Source organism: Delphinapterus leucas, chromosome 11 (genome assembly GCF_059928025.1).
Source record: "Delphinapterus leucas isolate spDelLeu-1000000601 "Yukka" chromosome 11, BTC_Dleu_Yukka2, whole genome shotgun sequence".
Taxonomy (NCBI): Eukaryota; Metazoa; Chordata; class Mammalia; order Artiodactyla; family Monodontidae; genus Delphinapterus; species Delphinapterus leucas.
Genome location: NC_143139.1, coordinates 36,025,458 through 36,039,561, shown reverse-complemented (window position 1 = coordinate 36,039,561; position 14,104 = coordinate 36,025,458). Strand labels below are relative to the sequence as shown.

Genomic DNA, 14,104 nt, shown 5'->3' with positions numbered 1-14,104 from the left:
ATTTTCAATGAAGAAAATCCTCAATTTCCTCCTCTGCTAAGTAAAGAAAATTACTTTTCACTTTATTAGAAAAAAACAGCTTACTTTCACGAATTTGTATCTTCAAACGTATCTATTCTTCAAAGAATTTGTGATGCAAGACATGAAAGTCCGTCTGTGTTTTGGCACCTACAGGTAGGCATAGATGAAACAAACAGGACTGATCTCATGAGGCTGGAAGGCTGGGGCTTTCTTATCCCTGTTACAGAAAGAAGAGTCTGTACCTGTGTAGGTGAGGTAGGACCAAGGATGTGGAACCATCATTTTCTAACCCATTTTTCAGAACCCCACACAAGGCAGTGCAATTATATCAAATAAATATTTCTGCATCCTTCTAAAAGTTTGCTACAACTTTATTACTATACATTGCATTTTGTCATTGATCTAAACACTGATGACAACCAAATTATTTGCAGAACTCTTATTCTGTGCTTGTCGCTTTTTGTCTCTGGGGGCCTCAGGTAATTTGCCTAATCTGCCTGAGTGTCATTTTCCACATCTTTAAAATGGGAGTGTAACAGCCATTTATATGTTCAGTATCTATCTAGCAAAAGTATCAACAGGAGATGATTTATGAAAATCAAACTACTCTTCTCACAAAAAGCAACAGAAAAAATTCTAATCAGTGCTATAAGGGAGGAACAGCGGTACCCTTCCCCTTCCTCCCTGAACTTGAACATAAAGGGTAAAATGACTGCTCTTACCAAATCCTGAAATTGAGGAGTTCTGAGTGGGAGGTGATATAACTGCCATGCAACGTAGAAATGGCCTGGTGAAAAATAATGATTGGGTAAGCAAATCCTCGAAACCTTGAAGGGCACAAACCCTGGGAGCTGTAGGAATGGGTGGGAGTTGCTCAGTTCCTCATTTCCCAGAGCCAAGAACTTTGCAGGGTCCGTGAAAGACCCTGAGAGCCTAGTATAACCACCCGATGCTCTGGAGTATTCCTGGGCTACATGGCTGCTGACTCACAGTGCTGTGTGTCCCAGAGTGAAAGCGCCGGGACCTGGGGTGACTGTGCATGATGCCAGACGGGAATTTCCTGTTCTGTACCTTTTGCTCTCTCTCTCTTCCTGCAATAAAACAACTGGTCGGACTCCAGCGGGGAACTCCACACTTATATTCTCTGGCAAACCACACACCAGGCAGCTCTAGCTGACGGGTGAGAGACAGGACTCCTATACGAATATATAATAAGAGAGGAGGCTGCCTAGGACCTTGGGAATCAAAACCAGCTTGTTCTCTTAATCAGGACATTAAACAGCTAAAGAAAATATGCATCAGATGAAGAAGATTCCCAATACACAGCGTTGGTGGTTGTATCCAGCAATGTCTAAGGACAAGGCACACCCTGGTAGATGGGAGCATTCTGGCTGCCTTAAGAGTTTGCTGCTGAAGGGCTGAGACATTTTATTGGGCCTTGAAACTAGTCAGACCTCTTCACTCACAAAGGCAGACAAGGCAGATGAGCTTGCTCAGCCTGTATTCTAACTTCCTAACTGAAAGACTACAAGATTGAAAATACATTTCTCAGGATAAACAACAAGGTCCTACTGTATAGCACAGGGAACTATATTCAATATCCTGTGATGAACCATAATGGAAAAGAATATTAAAAAAATGTGGGCTTCCCTGGTGGCACAGTGGTTGAGAGTCCGCCTGCCGATGCAGGGAATGTGGGCTCGTGCCCCGGTCTGGGAAGATCCCACATGCCGCGGAGCGAGCGGCTGGGCCCGTGAGCCATGGTCGCTGAGCCTGTGCGTCCGGAGCCTGTGCTCCACAACGGGAGAGGCCACAACAGTGAGAGGCCCGCGTACCACAAAAAAAAAAAAAAAAGCATATATATGTATAATTAAATCACTTTGCTGTACAGCAGAAAGTAGCATAACATTGTAAATCAACTATACTTGAATAAATTTAAAAAATTATAATCCTTAAAAAAGAAAAAGAAAATACATTTCTTAAATTCTCTTGCAGTTAGGGTTCCAGATGTGGTTTTAAAAATGCCCATCAGGGGCTTCCCTGGTGGCGCAGTGGTTGAAAGTCCGCCTGCCAATGCAGGGGACACGGGTTCGTGCCCCGGTCCGGCAAGATCCCACATGCCACGGAGCGGCTGGGCCCGTGAGCCATGGCCACTGAGCCTGCGCGTCCGGAGCCTGTGCTCCGCAACGGGAGAGGCCACAACAGTGAGAGGCCCGTGTACCGCAAAAAGAAAAAAAAAAAAATGCCCATCATATGCATCTGTGTGTCACTTAAATCAGAAATGCAGCTGAATGGAAGCAAGGGTGGTTATAGACACTGTGTTATGTTGCTGGTATGGGTGCAGCTGGAGAAGCAGAGACCTCAAACGAACAGTCGCAAGAGTCGTTTTCTGATCTCCAAGTGCAGCTAGTTAGGGCGAAGGCTTCCTGAAATCCCCCCGCTCCTCCTTACGAGACAGGGGTCTGGTAAATCTCTAGGCCCAGCCTAGAACTCAAAGGTGAAAATTAAAAATTGCAGTCATGCAGCCAAAAGGCTGGCAGGGAGCATTAGACAGAAGTAGGTAAGAAACAACAAGGAATGGGGAGGGAGGATACGTCCAGAGCCTTTACTTCAATCGTGGTTAGTTGGTGTTTAGGACCTTAGGAGTCAGTGTGAGTAGATGGAATGCTTTGGCCTACAAGGGGGGATAGTTTTCAAGTAAGTCCATGATTTGTGCTATATTTATTATAAAAGGTTTTCTACCCTCAAATTTCTAGGGAGCAGAAAAATACTCTGCCACATACATCTGGGCACAAAGGAGATGCTGCAGGAATATGACGATGGTGATATGAAAAAACTTCAGTTCTGCAATCTCAGGCTTTCTGTAATGAGGTTCACAGCAGTAGTTCTCATAAGGCAGAGGTAACAAGAAAAGCAATATCAGGCATTTAAAATAAAGACTTCATCATACATACATATCCTTAAAGATACATATATGGTGCTACGAGCAGGGCCGAAATGTTTTCTGCATTCTACAATCTGATGAAATAAAAGCAGCGGCTCAATATGCCTGTCAGTTCTATAAACATGGTGTAGTTAATGATCACAGAAAGCAGGGTGGGCTAGGGACCTTGAAGTTCTTCTTTCTAGTGCCAAACTTAGTATTTTTTGCTTTATTTTAAAAGTCTCTTTTAATTAGGGCTATCAGCATCCATTAGTATATGGAGTTCAATAGATGTGTTAGAATTTTATAGATTATGAACCAGTGCTGAGACTGAGGTTTAGGCAATAGTTAAAAGTGACCCCACCCAAGTGTTGGGCACCCACCCTCTTACCAGGGATTAAAAAAAAAAAAAAGATTATTTTACAGTGGAGGAGTATAGAGAATCTTAATATATGACTTTGATCTTTAGTCTCCCATGTGTCAAATATTAGCTAGTGTTTGGTCTCCAGCCGAAACATGCTAAATGTCTGAACGACAGAGTGACTTATTAGGTAAGTTTGGCCTCCTCAGAGTTTATGCAGCAGTGGCAACTAATATCTCTTAAAAGTGTCCAAAATAATTGGCCTGTCTGTTCCATGATTCATTTGGGGACCCTTCATAGGCACAACCACTGCAAAAGAGAAATACCACCGAGGACACCTGTAAACAGCTGTATCTATACGTGAGTTGCATGTGTTGATGTGTTGTCTTCTCCAAAATAAAAGACTTGGTTCTGGTTCTTCCCCCAACTATCTACACCCTGAACACTATTTCCCCCTTGACTTACACAATGAAATTGGAAATGCACTTATCTTGGAAAGTGGACATTTTTTCTTCTATGGTAGAACAGTTACATCAATTAAACATGTGAAAGTCTGTATTTAAATAAAATGATAATTGCCTCATTACATTAATGAGGCTATTCAAAATAAATAATATATAGTATTAAAGCTTCTATATACAAATTATATTCTTTAGGATCATACCTGTTCTATTTATTAAACAGAATGTTACTATTATAAGAGTAGCAGCACATACCCATATAGAAGTGTATAAAGAAGAAAGCTTACCTGTAATCCTTGTGTTGCTGCTTTTCCCGAACCCCAAACCCTTGAAAGTCAGGTTGGATCACAGCTATGAGGGTTATTACAATAATGGCTCCCAGTGAATCATGCCCCTGTGTATCCAGCCCTTGAGCAGTCCTCCCACCTCCTCACATTGTTGTTGGTTGACCATGTTGGGTTGCTTTGGTTGATGGAACATTTGCAAACTTGATGCAAACACAGGCTTAAAAAAATGCCTGGAGTGCGCTTCTCCTGTCTTGCTTCTCTTTGGAACCCTAAACTTCCATGTGAAGAATCCTGGGCCAGCCCACTGGAGGATGGGACACCATGTAGACCCAGAGGAGGTAGCCCAGCTGAGCCCCACAGACCAACCCCTCCTGGCGAACTATGCCTGGAGAATCTCCCAGCTGACGCAGAGAATCATGAGAAACAATAAACCTGTGTTTTAAGCCACTACATTTTGAGGTAGTTTTTTATGCAGTAATTGATACAATGTCCTTAAGAATTATAAATGGAGTCTGGGGGGAGATGAAGTTTGGGAAATCCAAGGGACTAAAAGTGGGTTACCTTAATCGCCTATATAAAACCATATAATGCTATTTAGTTCGGTACTTGTATGATCCTAAGGTTTTTGTTTGTTTGTTTTTAGTTAAGAGGCAAAAGGAAACTGAAAAAAATGGACATAACTTACCCCATACCCCCATAAATACTGCAAAGACTAGGGTTCCAAAACTGTCAAAGAGGCACAATTTCTGGAAAATACAATAATAACATGTACATGAATCATGTTCTTCACTTACTAGGATTCAGCAAATATGAACTGCTTTGTATATGCTACACTTCGGGAATTTCTTTTAAAGCTGTTCACTAGTTTGACAATCACTGTATCTACTACATACTTACAGATGAGATTTCTCATTCTCTTGAAAGCAAACAGCCTCTGCTGTATTTACCAGAGTACATTTTCCAATGGAATCTTTCCATATCATGATAAAGAAATAGGCTCAGCTGCTAAGATCCCACGCTGTTGAAAGCTTCTAACATACTTTTGAATAACAGCCTCTTTTTATGGACTATGATAGTGAATTTGAGGAAACGGAATGGCCCTAAGAATACAATGAACTGCAAACAACTTTTAGATTTATGATTTGCATCTGATTATCCAACGCTCGTCAGAGGGCAAGTTCCTGAATTCCTGCATTTCTTGTTAAGAGAAGCGCAAAGCTGGGGTTTACTTTGAGATGGCTCTCCCCCAGGAGACAGCTATGTTTCCTCAAATCCAATGATGACTTTTCTACCATCGCTGATGGAAGCTTCCTTTAGGATAAGGAGGCACAGATGCTTTTGCTGACGTTACAAACGGTACAATGATCATGAAGGAATACATGACATACTCTATTTACTAGTTCTGCTAAGTTTCCCCTTTTTGCTAGTATAAAAATAGTCTATCTCCCTCTATGAATTCCTGGAAGATCTTCCAATTAGTTACCGATTTTTCATTAGTGAGCATTGTTATATCTCCTAAAAAAGGTCTATTAAGTTAGTGGAAAAAGTGGCAAACATAATATCAGCTTTATAACAGATCTTATGAAAAGTAAAGAAGACATGGTAGAAAAGGAAGCTATAGGCTAAAAATAAATAAATAAATAAATAAATGAATAGCAAACTTTCCAGTGCCAAAGAAAATTCAAATCTGCTTCTCAGAAAAACTCAACTTTTTTAAAGGTTCTTTCTATGTTGCCCTTTATACTGATATAAAATGAGTAAACTTTCATCTACATAAAAATATGTTATGTTATTTTTGTAAAAAAAATCCACCCACCCATCTTCTTATATATCATTTTTCCAAAGCATATAGATGCCCTCAATCATCCATATATACCCTGAGCGGAAAGCATAGTCCCGAACTGTCTTTCAATTACTCCTCTCAAAAATCCAGCTCAAGGAAGACAAAATTAATAAATGAGTGATCCATCTGGGGATGGATCTACTCCCCACCTATTTATTCCTCTACTCCTGGGATTCTATGGAACATGATTTCAAGTCTTTTAGCTTTGACTCTTATGGAACCATCTTTTCCAAGCTGTCTTTTAATGTCATACCTTATCCCTTATTGAAAATTATTGCAGGAAAAGTCCTAAGAGAAACATTTCTGCGTGTTATAATGTTATTCTGGAAGATTCTATCCAATGTTACTCTTCTTCTAGGAATCAATGCAAACCTCTCTCTATTTGATACCTCCCTATCTGCCCTGACACCTCCGCCCTCACTCCAGAAAGAGAAAATCCTATTATGCTGAGAAAAAGCCACTGGAAGCACATCTGTCAATGTTAGAGGGGGGAAAAAAAAAGGAGCAGCAAGAAAAAGCAAGTTTACTGCTAATGCCAAGCTCACCCCAGCTGCCCAGCTCAAGACAAGAGATGTGCCTTGCACTCTTATGAGAGGGAGTTAGGTGGCTTGGAGGAAGTTACCATTTTTGCCACTTGTGTAAGGATCAAGGGACTGAGAGAAAGAAGAATACGGCTGGCTGGCCTCTCTGCTCTCCGTGCCCCAGGAGCAACATGGAAGCAGGAAGTAGGGAAGAAGATAAGCAAAGAGCTTTCTTGGTAAGAAGCTTAGCTTAGCTTGCTTGGCGGGATGGCACAGAGAGGGAAAGCCGGCTGTGTTAACAGCGGCCCCGAGTCAGCATGCTGCTTTAGTCAGGTGGAGCAGGAAATAAGAGAGAGCTGTATACGCAGGCATGATGATTTTAAGCAGAGGAACCAGTTAGGATCTAGAAAAGTGACCATTTGCTATGCTTTCTTCCTGCAAAGGAACAAAATCAAAATTTTATAATAGTGTATTTCAAAGAACTAAATATTACATCTTAACCATGTTTCCTCTTTATCTTGCCAGCTAAAAGCTAAGAACTTTATTTAATGCTCAGTCACAAGAACAGTACTAATCCTGATTACTTCCATAACTGTTTCTTCATTTCCTTGATCCTGATTTTCTATTTCTATTTCTAATTTGTTAACAATTCTGGCATATATGTCAATTAGTGAATACGCCATCTCTTTCCAAAAGGAAAGAAATGAAAAATGTATAATTGAAGAAATGACTGAATTAACCAATAAGCAGAAAAGCATGAAAAGGTGCTTCTCTTTTTCTCCTTTTTTACCTTATTTTTTCATTTCATTCTTTTACTCATATTCTTTTATATGCTTCCCTCCCTTTGTGAATCACTCTGACAAGACTCAAGGGATTTTTTGGGGAAACTGGAAGAGAATGATTCATTTTTTTCCAAAACAATGAAAAAAAAATGTACACAGGGACATATTTGAAAGTCATGTGCTTAAGGATGGCTAGGTGGAGCAGAAGATATGAGAAAAGAGATGCGGGTTGGGTGTGTGAAAAATAATTTCTTAAGGAAAATGGAATTTCCATTTGTACTTTGTGGAGTGCAGTTTGCCTCTGGTATTATCGTTGGCACTTGCCTTAAATCCAGTGCCTGGGGATATACACTAACTAGTGACCTTTATGAGTCAACATCACTGGAAGGCAGATTCTCTCTCTTACTAGCTCCAAGTCTTTTACTTTGAGTGATCTATGACAGATATTTATAGTCTAGAACTCGTGTTCGTTGGGGGGGGGTGGGAAATGAAATGTATTTTAATTCATAAATTAAGTGTAGAAATCCATGTGTTGACAATACCCTGCAATCACCTTAATTAAGGGGTGGAACAGTTTTCCAAACATAGAGTTCAGTTTGAGAGTGGAGTGCCTGGTACTACAGTCAGCCACTGAAGAACACGGTAATAGCAAGGAAGCCAGATTTGCTATCATTTTCTGGCTTTGTCAGTTACTAGGCGGGTGATCTTGAGCAAATCATTTAATCTCTCAGAGCCTCAGTGTTTAAATCTGTAAAATGGACGTAACACCTGTTCTGCCTGTCTCACAGTGCTGTTTTGTGTGTCAAGTAATGATACAGTTACAAGAACTTTGCAAAGTATAGACTATAAAGTGGCATCACTGTCTTAGCAGTGTATTCAGTTAAAATAAGACTTACACGGAGTAGATCAGAATATTCTAAGGTCATATAAAGATTCCTAAACTTTCACGGCAGAACTAGGGGACAGAGGAAAGATCAAGACAATGGAGACTACTACAAACATCAAAGTTGTCAGGAAAACTCTCTGAAGCAAGCAAACCATCTTTCTTCCTGTCTAGCGTTTCTGGCATGCCTTTCAGTAAGCTCTCTCCAGTCTCAGTGTTCTTCCTAAACCTCCTGGATTTTAAGAAGTCATATAGCTCAAGATCATCTGCATGTATAAGGGGAACCAGATGTGTTTTATGGGAATGTTTTGAGACAAAGTGAATAGCTGTTACCATTTGCAGACAAAACCTTTCTTATGCATTTTTATAAATACAGTCTAAATCTGACCCAGCAAGGTCTTTAAAAATCCAAGCAGAGTTTCAGCACACTTTCAAAGTGGGAAAACACAAGTACAGATTTCAGGTTTACATTCACTCGAATTAAGGAAAATACTTATAATATTAAACCTATTAAATAGTATTTATGAGATAAGCCAGGTTTGAGATTTCTGCTTTGATTACCTGAAATACTTAAATTAGTTTCAATTCCACAGTTCCTCACTGACCCTTCAGGAGATTTTAGATAAGGCTTTTAATTTCAATTTATTATTTGTAAACAAGGAATAAACAAAGGCATTTTATATCTATCTTTCAAAATGAAGATTTAGTTGACAACCTTTCTAAATTCCTCAGAGGGAAAAATTATAATCACTATGTTGTACTAAAATTTTTAGAAGAAAAAACATCTTTCATTACTTGTAAATGTTTGGGGAAAAAAATACCTTTGAGGACTCGCAAGTAATATTGAGTTTCCAGAATGGACAAAGCTTATCACACTGAGGGCACATTATGATCTTGCCACCAATATCAGGATCACAAACTTCTTTGCTAAAGAAAAGAGAAAAATAAAATTTAATTTAAAAAAAATTTAATGAACAGGACTTCCTTTCTACCAGCATGATAAAATCCAACATCCATTCATGATAAGAAAACTAAACTAAATTCTTATGAAACTAGGAATGGAAATGAACTTCATTAACCTGATAAAATCTTGCTATATAAAACCTATAAAAAACCATTCTACTTAATAGTAAAATGGTGAAAGTATTTCCTTTGCATCAGAAACAAGATGATGGGTCCTGCTATCATCCCTTCTTTTCAGTGGAGGTCCTTGCCAGCACAGTAAGTAAAAACAAACAAACAAACAAAAAAAACAAAGATAGGAGGAATGGCAAGGGAAGAAAACTCCTATCACTAACAGATTACGTAATTGTTTATATGGACAACTCAATAAAACCTGCAGATAAATTGTGAGAATAAATGAGTTTAGTAAGTTTTCTGGACACAAAATCAGTATACATAATATATATAGGGTCACCAAAAGAAACTGTGTCTCTAAAGACCTGCAACAGTTTTTAAAACACCGTTTTTCAATAGCTTAAAAAATATGAAGAGCCTAGGTATAAAAATCTAATTCAAAATGTATGAAATTTATATGGAGAAAACGATAAAACTGTTCTGGAAGAGTAAAGAACCTATATAAATTGGGTACGTTATCATGTTCACAATTTAGAAGAATCAATACTTGAAGATGTTATTTCTCCTTTATATGAGCTGTAAATTGAATAGAAGAGCAAAGCCTCAGAACACTCAAGACATCTCCTAAAGAACAAGGTGGTACTGGGATAGGTTAAGAAAAACTGAGCAAGAGAACAAAATAAGAAGTTCAGAAAGAGACCTCTGTATACACCAAAACTGATGTATAACATGCAGGGTAGGCCCAGCAAATTAGAAAGGTAAGAACTGATGTTTGAATAAATAGGGCTGCTGCAATGGAATATCACAGAAAAAGGTGAAGTTGAACCACAAAATCCTATCATATACAAATCAATTCCAGGTGGAAAATAAAAATGCAATTGTACCAACTCATTTTAAAAAAATGAAAAATTAAAAAGACTACCTAGATAACCTTGGGGTAGGGAAAAATTCTACTAATGAGACAAAAAGTTTAAATCATAAAGGAAAATATTAATACATTCAAAATCTTTTAAAAGTAAGAACTTCATTAAAACACCATAAAGAGAGGGAAAAAAGATAGTCACAGACTGGTAGAAGTTTTGCAACACGTAAAAATGACAAAGGACTACTCGCAAGAGTATTTTTAAAACTACTACAAATTAATAAGAAACCAACAAACTAACAACAGGTTACACACTGCTCGCTCTAGAAGCCATGCAGATGGACTCTTACGTGAATGCGACCGGAATTGCAGAATTAGTTGGCCCTGCAAATAACTCAGTAAAAAATAACTGGGCATGAGAAACACTTCTAGAATATCTGAGTAAAGATCTTGGAAAACTTGCTCCTCTATAAAGCAAAGACACCGGCAAAATCTGTCAAAATTAACCTCTGCAGAACTGTGGAAATTAAACAAAGTCTTCCAGCAGTCTGAGGGGTGCTTATTTGAGGAAAAATAGCTGAATCTTTTCCATAAAATTTGGGGCACTTTAACTTGACTTATTGCCATCCCCATAACCTCAGCTTCATGGTGGCCTTTAAAACCAACAGTCTCACAACCAAGGTAGCCTAGCAGCCACTGAAGGGGCAGAAGTGGTTTGAAGTTACAAAAAAAACCCATCCCCAGAGAGTTGTCACTATTTGACCTATCTCAAGCTCACGCTGTGCAAATAGCCCTATCCCCAGAGTGTCTGTTGAAAGTAATTAGCAGGAATTATTTAACATTACAATTGCCTGAGGCAGTGACACCAACAGAGACTAACAAGATGCTGATTAGAAAACTCAGAAGGAAAAACTGCGTCATGAGATGTTCTGGGGGTGGGGGTAGGGTTAAAAACCTCCAACAAATTCCCAGAATTGTGGACAGTGCATACGACCAGCAAAGACCTGAGAAAACCTTAATCTCTCAACTCTGGCTGACCTTGAGGTTCTGCATAAGCAAGAAGTAAAGGCTAAGGAAGAGCTGCTAACTGCCTGCTGGAGTGCTGAAGGCATTCCCCAACACACAAACACAGAGCCACTCGGCAAAGGCTCAAAAAAATTATTGGTTCCAAGTATTTAAAGAAATCACTGTCCAATCATTCGCTGACAACTAAGCTTTTGTACACAGATCTCATGGCTATGCACGATAAAGAATACAGACTTTACAGAATTTGCTCAGGAAAATAAATAAATAGCAGCAGCACAGCAATGACAACAGAAGTAACAACAAACCCTGAGGAGGGGAAAAATCTGGTTTCCAGATCTGCCACAATATTTTAAATGCCCAGTTTTCAACAGAAAATTACAGATACACAAAGAAACAGAAAATTTGGCCGTAACACAGGGTAAAAAAGAAGTCAATAGAAACTCCCTGAGGATGTCCAGACACTGAAATTACTAGACAAAGACATAAATAAGCAATTATACATATGCTAAAGAACTAACAGAGGGCTTCCCTGGTGGCGCAGTGGTTGAGAGTCTGCCTGCCGATGCAGGGGATACGGGTTTGTACCCTGGTCCGGGAAGACCCCACATGCCGTGGAGCGGCTAGGCCCGTGAGCTGTGGCCGCTGAGCCTGTGCGTCTGGAGCCTGTTGCTATGCAATGCGAGAGGCCACAACAGTGAGAGGCCCGTGTACCGCAAAAAAAAAAAAAAAAAAGAATTAAAGTATGTGACCATCTCATTGTACAGAGAATATCAATAGATAAAAATTATTTAAAAGACCAATAATGACTAAAATGAAAAATTCACTAGAGACGTTCCTCTGCAGATATGAACTGGCTGAAGAGAAAGTCAGCTAACTTAAAACTAGGTCTATTGAGATCATCCAGTCTGAGAAACACAAAGAAAAAGGAATGACAAAAAATGAACACAGCCTCAAGAGATGGGTGGGACACCATCAACAATACACATAATAGGAGTGCCAGAAGGAAGGAGGGAAAGAAAGGGGCGGAAACAATATGTGAAGAAATAATGGCTGAAAAACTTCCCAAATTTGATGAAAACATTAATTTGTATATCCAAGAAGCTCAACAACCTCCAAGTAGTATAAACTTAGAGATATCCAAACATAGGCACATCAGACTAAGTGTGCCAAAAGACAAGAAGAGAGAATTTTGACAGCAGAAAGAGAAAAGTGACTCAACATATACTAAGACTCCTCAGTAAGATAAGCAGTTGATTTCTAATCAGAAACCATGAAAGCCAGAAGGGAGTGGGATGATATCACCAAAGTGCTAAAGGAAAAGACTGTCAATCAAGAATTCTATATCCAGCAGAACTATTCTTCAAAAAAGGAAGGACAGTTTAGTTAGGTCCCATTTGTTTATTTTTGTTTTTATTTCCATTATTTTGGGAGACAGATCAAAAAAGATATTGCTGCGATTTACGTCAGAGAGTGTTCTGCCTGTATTTTCCTCTAGGAGTTTTATAGTGTCTTGTCTCACATTTAGGTCTTTAATCCATTTTATGTTTGTGTATGGTGTTAAAGAATGATCTAATTTCTTTTTTTTTTTTTTTAACATGCAGCTGTCCAGTTTTCCCAGCACCATTTGTTGAAGAGACTGTCTTTCCACCATTATGTAGTCTTGCCTCCTTTGTCATAGATTAATTGACCACAGGTGTGTGGGTTTATTTCTGGGCTTTCCATCCTGTTCCATTGATCTATATTTCTATTTTTGTGCCAGTACCATACTGGTTTGATGACTATAGCTTTGTAGTACAGTGTGAAGCCAGGGAGCCTGATTCCTCCAGCTCCATTTTTCTTTCTCAAGATTGCCTTGGCTATTTGGGGTCTTTTGGGCATATATCCAGAGAAAAACATGGTCCAAAAGGATACATGCACCCCAGTGTTCACTGTAGCACTGTTTACGATAGCCAAGACATGGAAGCAACCTAAATGTCCATTGACAGAGGAATGCATGAAGAAGATGTGGGTGCATACACACAATGGAATATTACTCAGCCATTAAAAAGAATGAAATAATGTCATTTGCAGCAACATGGATGGACCTAGAGATTGCCATACTAAGTAATTCAGAGAAAGGGAAATGTCATATGATACGCCTTACATATGGAATCTAAAAAGAAATGATACAAATGAACTTATTTACAAAACAGAAACAGACTCACGGACCTAGAGAAGGAACTTATGGTTACTGGGGGGAAGGGTGAGGGGAAGGGATAGTTAGGGAGTTTGGGGTCGATATATACACACTGCTATATTTAAAATGGATAACCAACAAGGACCTACCGTATAGCACAGGGAACTCTGCTCAACGTTATGTGGCAGCCTGGATGGGAGGGGAGGTTGGGGGAGAATGGATACATGTATATGTATATGCATATGTATATGTAAGTCTGAGTCGCTTCGCTGTGCACCTGAAACTATCACAACGTTGTTAATTGGCTATACTCCAATATAAAATAAAAAGTTTAAAAAAACATGAAGGAGAAATTATCTGAAAGATTTATATTTATATAATAGATTTTTATAATGAAGGAGAATTATCTGAAAGATTCCACTGCTAGCAGACCTGCTCTACAAGAAATACTAAGGAGAGTCCTTCAGGCTTAAATGAAAGGACACTAGGCAGTAAGTCAAACTCAGCTGAAAAACTAAAGAGCAATGGTAGAGGTAACTACATAGGTTAAAAAAAAAAGAAGAAAATATAAATATATTTTTGCATGTAATTATTTTCTTCTATCCGATGTAAAAGATAACTGCATAAAACAATACTTATGAAACTGTGTTGATGGGCTTATAAATGTATAAAAATGTAATTTGTTTGACAATAATAGCACAAAAGGGGAGGGGGACAGACCGATACCAAAGCAGAGTTTTTATATACTACTGAAATTAAGTTGGGATTAATATGAACTAGATTGCTTTAAAACAAGATGTTAATTATAATCTCCAGGGCAACCACTTAAGAAAATACCAAAAAAAAAAAAAAAAAAGAAAGAAACAACAAATTAAAATAGA

The 14,104-nt window shown here is 38.8% G+C and overlaps 1 protein-coding gene across 7 annotated transcripts in view; it reads right to left on the bottom strand.

Moving 5' to 3' along the window:
• The window catches only part of ANO6 (anoctamin 6), a 214,594-nt gene that overhangs the window by 46,732 nt on the left and 153,758 nt on the right, over nt 1–14,104 (bottom strand). For 6 of the 7 annotated variants that reach the window (XM_089920569.1, XM_022572395.3, XM_022572396.3 and 3 more), the window contains 2 exons: nt 8,904–9,009; nt 4,739–4,799 (listed from right to left, as the gene is read on the bottom strand). In XM_089920569.1, the coding sequence (XP_089776695.1) occupies nt 4,739–4,799; nt 8,904–9,009 (167 nt within the window). The remainder of the gene's footprint in view (nt 1–4,738; nt 4,800–8,903; nt 9,010–14,104) is intronic. The other variant, XM_089920570.1, reaches the window with a different exon arrangement.